The following is an 8,990-nucleotide window of genomic DNA, read 5'->3' as shown; positions in this document are numbered from 1 at the left end:
CCACTCAGGTCCGGACTCGCTTCCCGCCCTGCGAGCTCGGCTCTCCCGCAAGGCCAAGTGCTCAAGGGCTGGGGCTCGAGTCCAGGGCGGTGAGGTGCCCCAAGTCCAGACCTGCCCCCAGGACCGCTTCACGCTGTCACCACAGGTTCTGTCACCAGACTGGTGGATAGCACTCGAAGAGCCAGATGCACTTGGGAAGAGGAAACAAGGAACTTGGCCGTAATTATGACTCTTTAGGGTCGCTTTAAAAAAAAAAAGAAAAAGTATGAGAGAAAAACGACAAACCAAGTGGGACACACTGCAAGATGTCAAAAGTCATTTGGAATGTTGTGGGCAAACCAAAAGCAATTAATTGAAGCTCAAACCTAGCTCTGGATGCGAACTTCAGGTAGGGACCAGAGATTTGCAGATGTAGGCATTAATGAATTCTTTCAAGACACCAACCAAATATGCCATTAGTCAAAAAAGTGAAGATGTCTGTTGGTCATCAGTAATGAGGTAATAACAGCCACAAGGGCTGCATGTACCACTAGTCACAGACCCCAAAGAGGAACTGGAAGAGGATCTGGAATAGCTTTCCTCATCTGGATGTGCTACTTGTAAGACTATCCACCTGTGTAGGGAAAAAGACAGGAGGGCACTTGGCTAAGAATACCTAGATGGCAGGTACTTAGGTTGGACATAGAAGGGCTTGTCTGCCAAAATCGGAAAGTAAGGGCAGTTCCTGGATTATGAACGAGTTCCATTCTTTAAATCCAATCTGTACATCAGAATAGTTGGGTACAGTTGGTATTGAACATCAGTCAGATGTTTCCTTAGTAAGTATACCTTTCTATGCATACAAGGCATTAAACACTTCCAGGTACACCAAAACATCTCTAACACAACATGGTAATAATGTTTTCATGTGCATCAGAAAATCGTGTCCATTTGTTATTAACAAACCACTGTATGTACATCGAACTTTCAATAGGTTTTTGGGGGGTGTTTCTTAACTACAGGCTGTACATAAACTGGACATAACCTGGGGCAGCCTGTAGTGGAACTAAACAGGGGACAGCTAAAATGCTGAGGTAGTTTATGTTGCAAAGTATTGCTTTATTTGGTTGAGAGAAGACATGGGGTGCTTCTACCCTGGGCAGAAGGGTAGATGTAGACTCAAAGCAGTCCAAGGTGACAAGAGATGGCCATGGATGGAAACCCCGCAAAAGGCTGCTCATGCCGGTGTTCTTGTCAGAACTAGAGAATGAATGGGCCACAGTACAACTTGCCTCAAAAATACTTGCTGTATGACGACCCCATGGAGGCAAGTGAAGGGGACCCAGCAAACGTTAAACCCTCAATTCCTCCCTCCACCCAGAGAGCCCTGAAGATCCAGATGCAGATTTCTGGAGCATACTCACTCCCCAGAAGGAGGTTCTTTGCCATGTAAGCCGCCGGAAACCACTGTAACCTGCAATGATTGCACGCTACTCAGGTCACTCAGAGGATTTACATACATCCAGGGCCTCCATTAAAAAATCAGATCTCACAGTCAGCCAGTTAAAACACATATAGTAATAGCACAAGTCAGTTCTGTTCACAAGTATTTATTGAAAGCCTGTGTGCAAGAACAGGAGATACAGTTCCTGCTCTCACGGAGCTTACAATTCCATTACACCAACATCGACTCGGTTGACCAACAACTGCAACAAGCGCTTGTCTTTGTCTGACCACCAGCAGCACTTCAGGAAGTGACATTTTCACATTGTTGGTCACTGTTACAGTGACACTATAAACTAGGAACAAAGCTCCCCTCTTTGAGGAGCTGTAGTAGTAATGGTGCTGATGCAATAGACAATGCTCAGCAAATGCAAATCTATGGCTTGAATCCTCCTGAGAGGGGGTCTACTGAAATCAACACACATGGAAGGAAAGGCATCTTAACACAGGTCCTAAGAACACTGGTATGGTTTAGTATATTATCAAACTGCCACCAAACTGTAGCAGGGCAGGAAATGACTTCCAGCAAAATGTGTGTCATCTGAGTTCATCAGGCCTGCAAATCTCATACCCAGCCACACTCACTCACAACAGGGGGAAACGGGATTTACCTTGATTACACTGATTTCTTAAAGCAAAGACATAGCGTAAGTGGCACATGAAAAGTTAGTGAGAACTGCTTTTGAGAATCTCACAAAATGACAGAAACGTCAAACTTGACTATGCATACACACGCAGTGTTCAGAATTCAAACAGCATCCAGCGAAGTGCCTGGCTTTTCTGGGCTAACAAGGGGAACCCTTTTGGGTTGGTTATCAAACTTGGAAAATGATGTCATAATTTCACCTCTCTCTTCTAACGCCAGGGTCGGCACCTCCTCTGTGGAACAGTTTCATGTGCCCTAACCTTTACATGATTATGGAACACAGAAAGGAGTGTTTTGATCTTGTTGTTGTTGTTGTTGTTGTTTGCTGTCGAGTCGGCCCCGACTCATAGCGACCCCTCCTTGGGTTTCCAAGGCAGTATCACTATGGAAGTAGGATTGCCCAACCTTCCTTCCGAGAAGTGGCTGGTGGGTTTGAACCGCCAGCCTTCTGGTGAGCAGTCAAGTGCCTTAGGCACTATGCTACCAGATCTTATTGGCAATTAATTTTTTGGAAAATAGCCTTCAATTATAACAAACAGCCTCAAACTCAACAATTTTAAAATCAAAGTAGTCTCTGAACTTACCAAAAATTGTTTAGTCATTTAAAACGAAGGTACACGAAAGTACAGCTCATTTAAACTCCCTGAAAGCCCAATGTTTTCTGCAAAGAAATGAGGGGAACACCTACTGGACCACCTAACCGAACTATCAGACACGAGGTTATTTTTCAGGTCAGACTGCTTAGCACAGAATCTACTTTTCTATTTAAAATAAAAACCAAGCTACTAAACTGTTACCTTAAAAGCCCATTTACCTGGGAATTATCTGAAACACACCATTTATGGAACACTTGCTAATAAGCACCAGGCACTACAGGACAGGAAGGCCGGTGGCTGCCCGAGCCAGGCTGGCTGACTCTGCCCCCCTGTGCTCCTGCCCCTGGGCCCAGGTGCTGCACAGCTCTGGACTGCCGCCACTTTAGCTTCATCTACTGGCGCCTCAATTGCAATCTTTATCACCGACTTTTTTTTTTTTTTTTTTTTGGGGGCGTTTTTTTTTTTATTAGGATTTGGGTGAAGATTTACAGAGTAAATTCACTTTTCATACAGCAGTTCACATATACTTTGTCTCATGTCATTGACCAAAATTTACAATGCAGCAGCTCCCCTCCCACTTCCCCCCCATAGTTACCTCCTCCCAGAGTCCGTCCCTTCATACTCTTCTGCACCCTGAGCTATCTCCCTGTGCATAAGCAGCCCTTCCTTCTCCCATGATTGTTCTCTCCAGGGCGTATCACCGACTTTTTACTTGGGATGCGTGGTGCAAATCTGCCCCCCAAGCAGTAGCTCCACCACTAATGGCTTTGTAAGGGACAAGGAGGGGAGGGGGCACACCTGGGGCAAGGAAAGAGTTACCCTTCTGACTGCATTGAAAACAAGCCCTTCCCAAGGCAAAGATTCACTAGGTCTTTTGCCAAGTACATCTCCCCTCCATGGAGAAGAGTTGCCATTTTTTTGCTACTTCTAGGTTGAGCTGTTTTTAAGTTGGGTGTTCATAAAGTTAAGTATTACCACAGCTATGAAGAGAAAAGAAAATGGCTTTTTAAGTGACTGATACTTCTTCTAATCTATTCTATACTTCAAAAAAATCAAAGCGTATGCTCTCCAAGAGAGGTGCAGAAGATATTTTGATGGGGCTTAATATCTTTTTTGGAATAAGCCAATATCAGCCACTAAGAAGGGAACTATTTGACAAGATAAAACTATAATCTCTTCTAAAATGCAATTTCCTTATTATTAAGAATCTAGTAGCCTATAATAAAAGCTGTGGGAACAATGAAATATCCTGATTTTCAAGATAATTTTTAATGTTATGTAGGAACAAATTAAAGAGGTATCAGCAATAATCCCTTTACCAGGTCTGTCACATGGTGTACTACAGCATAATTAACATGAACTTTTTCTCTTCTGCAACTACGAGATTAAAAAAAAGAGAGGCTAGAAAAGATAAAAATATCAAGAATAAAGGCACTTGCTTGTGGCGATGACTCATTACTTTTGATCAAGCCAGTCTTCAACTAGTTGCAGGCATTGGGAGTAAAGGTTCAATTAATGGGTAGGAGGGAGAGAGGCGGCAGTCAGGTGGGTTTCCCTTGCCATGTATGGCCACTAAGCTGCAAGAAGGGAGCATAGCTATGGGCACCCAGCCTGGAGATCCGCCAGGTGACGCTTTGGTGAAGGGAACAACTTGAGATCCCTATTCAAGGGCACATAAATATACCCTGCTAGAATAACTGGATTTGGCTTGGTTCGTTGTAACTACATGCTACTGAGAGGTGCATGAGAGGAGAAAAGTACAGAAGCCAGCCAAGCTTGAAAACCTGAGCATTTTCTGTGAGCAATTTGGATGGCTGTTTATCACCATGTGCAGCAGGGCTGGCATGTGTGGGCACTGGGTTCAGACTGGCCCCTGAAAAGTGGGCAGGTAGGCAGCCCGGACGTCACGGACAGTTGAGACACACCCGACAGGCCTCCTGCGTGCGAGCTTCTTCCCAGAGCCAGCATGTACCCCCAAAGCAGTGGGCAGGCCCTGTCCAGACACACTGCATGTCCGTCAGCAAGTACAACAGCTTGATCCAAAACGTACAGCTCCGAAAGCACCTACTACGGGAGTGTTTTTGCTCTCTTTTTGGCAGCAGTTGAGGAGGTGGGAGGGTTTACAGATGTCTAGCCGATGCCTTTGACAGACAGTTGAAGCCGCATACATTAAGGAAACCGAGGCTGCTCTCTCTTAACAACCACTCTGCGTGGTAGTCTGTTCTTCAGCAAAGCATTATGGGCTTACTGTCAAGAGTGGGACAGAATCTACATTCAGAACAAGGGGCAGCAAGCCACAGCTCTCCAGATGTTTGACTTTTTCTTAAAAGCACTGCGTGTAAGACAAAGTCAGAGACCTGCATCATCCCTCTCGTTTTCCCTTCCTTACAAATAATAAAAGTTTAGGGAAGCAAATAGATTTATATTCATGTAGTTTTCAAAGCTTTCCAGTATCCCATTATTACTATTCTAATATTTACTCCAAGACACGTTTAAAATGGGACACCTATCTTTTAAAAACCTCAACAAAACTGAAATCCAGAGTATAATGTTTTGGGTTTTTTTTTTTTGCATTTAGCATATATTAGTCTATGCTTATGGAAGCACTTATTTAAAAAAATCATATTTACAATGTAGAATAACTTTATAAAATTGGTGTGTACAGTTAAGTGTAAAAGGATAACCCTATCTGTTTAGAAACAAGCTGCCTCCCTGTTTACACTTCCTTATTCTTGATATAAACTGGAGACATGTACTATTTAAAAATAACACTTTTTAAAGAGTAAAATATACAAGAGATTCCTGAGCATAACAAAAATATCTTGAAAATATGTGGCCATCTGAAGTATAAAAGAGCAAGTGTAAAGAATAGCATGATTGTAAAACTACTGTTTGAAAGCTTATAAACAGTACAAAATAGCCTTTTCTGAGTGCATAATTATACATTAGTGCAAACACAAACATCTCACAATTTAATGGCTACCAATCTCAAAGATTCGCAGAGGTGCGCAGAACATGAAACTTCTTTAGTGTCATGCGAACTGAACCCAGTTCTCGATTAATCCTTTCCAAACGATCTTCCAAGGCTTCCTAGATGAAAATAATGGAAAAAAAATTAGTACATCAAGTTCACTGGTTCCATAATTATCACAAATTGACCTTTCTTTTAGCAAAACAGCAAGTATGAATGTTAATATTACAGATACTTATTCTGTTTTCTATACAAGTCTGTGTCATTAAAATTATTCCTTTTAAACTAAATATGAATCAGTTTTTCAGACGTTCAAAAGCACTGCTGCACTTTAAAGTATTCTCAGTACATTAGCACTCCAAGCACAGGCATTCCTTGTTTACTGTGCATTGCATATGGTGCATTTTTCACACATGGAAGATTTGTGGCAACCCTGGTTAAGCAAGTCTGTTGGGACCATCTTTCCAACAGCAAGAGGTTACGTACTTCATGTCTGTGTGTCACATTTTGGTCATTCTTACAGTAGTTCAAACGTTTCCGTAATGCTATTACACACTAGACTACAGTTTAGTACAAACATAACTAGTATACGTGGGAGGGAACCAAACAATGTGCTTGATGTGCTTTATTGCACTACTCGCTTTACTGTGGTGGTGTGGGGCTGACCCCACAGTATCTCTGAGATCTGCCTGGATATAGAAGCCGTAGTAAGGGCATTGCATTGGGGTCATTCTTGGGCTTTGCTGAACCAAAGAGGAACCTTCAGAAGAGATAGGCAGAGGGAGCTGGTGCTGGACTCCACTGACTCATGTCCTGAAAACCAAGTAATTTTATTCAGACAAACTTTCTAAGTTGAAAAGGAGGAAAACTGCTGGAGGAGATTTCCCAAGGGCAAGGGATTTTAAATGAATCAATGTAATAACTTTCACTTTCAGAAAATTAGTACTATGAGTAAGCAGTCCCTGAAATACCTATTTATCATGTTAGATGGTTTATTCAGTATTGACTCCAACATAGTCCTGAAAGAAAATCTCAAAATTGTTATCTTTGTACATGTTCATTATGTAGTTGTTGTTGTTGTTATGTGCCATCAAGTCAGACCCAACTCATAGCGACCCCTCCCCTTGGGTTTCCGAGGCACTATTACTACGTAAGTAGATTGCCCCATCTTCCTTCCGAGGAGTGGCTGGTGGGTTTGAACCGCCAGCCTTCTGGTTAGCAGTCAAGTGCCTTAGCCACTATGCTACCAGAGCTCCCATGTTCATTATAGAATATTTAAAAGACAGATGAGCAAAATTTTTAAAATAAAATCCTACCATCAAAAAACAAGCAGTCCCTCTTTCCTATTTTTTCATTTTTTAAAAAAAGTAGACTCAAACTCTGTCTCAAAATGTCTTTCAATTGAACTTCTCATTTTAAAAGACCCCTCTAAAACACATCATTTAAAGTAAGTGTGCAATATTCTGTTATAGCACATTTAACTAAGAATCTTTTTAGTAGAAATTTAGGTTACTCCTAATTTGGGGTATCATACATAATGCTAATAAATTAATCATAATCAATGCTAATAAACCAATCAAACATAATAAATCTTCCTTCACATCTCTCTTTGCACCTATCTGCAGTACTGACTAGAGAATGAGTCTCAGAAGTGAAACTTCTGGTCCAAAGAAATGCAGAATTCTGAAGCTCTGGACAGATGTCAGGTTGTCCTCAGAGCATCGGTGACAATTTCCACTTCCCCTGCACTGTGAGAATCAGCTTTTCTCCATTTTTAAAAACACCTGTCAACACGATAGTTTCAAGTAAAATGATGCTTTTGCTTAAATAAACATTTTTGAATGAATGAATGAGGCTCAACACTTTTTATCTTTTTAGCCCACTGTTATTTTTTTCTGCTTATTAATCGTCTGAGCATCCTTAGCCCCCGTTTGGTGCCATCTGTCTTCTTATTGGATTGAAACAGCTCTGGCCTATATGAACAGACAAGAGTGCCCTTGAAGTCGTATTTCAGTGTCAGAACAAATTTTTAATACTCATTGTATAAAAATATATTGAACTCAATGTTTCAGACAGATTTAAAAGCAGGCTATCAGCAAATTTTTCTCATGCTTTCCCAGTAAATTACTGTAGGAAGAGTTTCATGTATTGATTCAGTCTTAATAAATTACTGAATAAAAACTCCAAGAAAAATAAAAAGACTTACAGTCAGAGCAAAAGAGGTATACAAACTCTAGAAAAAGACTTCTGCTATTTTCTTTGTGGATTTCTTTCCTTCTCATATGTGGTATACTGAATTACTAAATACGGCCCTTGTAGCCATGGTCTTTGTGACTCCCATCAGATGACTGAACTGCTTGTTGTCCACCAAGGGGATTGGACAGCTTGTAAATAATGTAAATAAGGTACATGGGCCCCTTGTGGGGGTGAGACCGTGCAAACAGAGTGTGGAACCCTAACGTGGCAATCAGTTTTGCCATCCCAATAGGCTTAAAAAGAGCCATCCAAGGTGTGAAGGAAGATCTCCCTGCCATCAAGAGAGAAGAGCCAGGTCTGGAGCGTGTCCTTGGACCCGAGGACCCCTGCACTGAGATGGACAGCAGAGACCACGGCAGCAGAGGTGCAGAACCCAGAGACCAGCATGAGGTGGAACAGCAGGCTTTCTGGCCCACAGACAAGAAGGTCGTGCCTTAGGGCAGGAGCCTTGCTGGCAGAGAGGGATGCCTCTTTGGGCACCTATCGGCAAAGCAAAGAGAGCTGTGTAACACCAGCCTGAGCACAGCAGACACTGAGGCCAGAGAGCAGCATGCCTGTGGCCTGGCTGAGAAGAAGCTGTCCTGTTCTGACTGAAGAACTGTAAACTGTATCATGAGCTGTTTCTGATCCTGAATTGGAACTTGTTACTTCTCTAACAAGCCTCATAATTGTATTATCTTTGAGTGCTGTGTGAACAATGCAAGGAATGACTGATCCCAGCAAAGAACTATGGGAGGGCAACTGGTGTCAGAACTGGGAGAAAGGTTGGAAGGTGGCGGCATGCCTGACCTCGGACTCACAAGGATCCGCCTCAGGCTGGTGCTGCCGCTGCTGAGCCTCTCCCCACCCCCACTGTGAAGTCAGAGGAGGTCAAAAGATGCCGCCCCCACGCCCCGTGTGCAGGTCATTACAGATCGAGCTGTAATGGAGTTTTTCTCCCACATCAGTGCAAGATACAGCCAAAACATGCACTTGTACATTAAAGACATATACTTATTTTTTGTTTAAAACATTACAAAAAGAGTAGATTTGAAAGGTT

At 42.4% G+C, this 8,990-nt stretch overlaps 1 protein-coding gene across 1 annotated transcript in view; it reads right to left on the bottom strand.

Moving 5' to 3' along the window:
* Positions 1-5,712: 5,712 nt before the first annotated feature.
* The window catches only part of MPHOSPH9 (M-phase phosphoprotein 9), a 73,818-nt gene continuing 70,540 nt past the window's right edge, over positions 5,713-8,990 (bottom strand). Inside the window, exon 23 of the mRNA XM_042780586.1 lies at positions 5,713-5,814. Coding sequence (XP_042636520.1) covers positions 5,713-5,814 — 102 coding nt within the window. The remainder of the gene's footprint in view (positions 5,815-8,990) is intronic.

The sequence above is a fragment of the Orycteropus afer genome, unplaced genomic scaffold, assembly GCF_000298275.1.
Source record: "Orycteropus afer afer isolate SDZICR_OR568_19922 unplaced genomic scaffold, OryAfe1.0 scaffold00048, whole genome shotgun sequence".
Taxonomy (NCBI): Eukaryota; Metazoa; Chordata; class Mammalia; order Tubulidentata; family Orycteropodidae; genus Orycteropus; species Orycteropus afer.
This window is presented reverse-complemented; position numbering and strand designations above follow the sequence as displayed.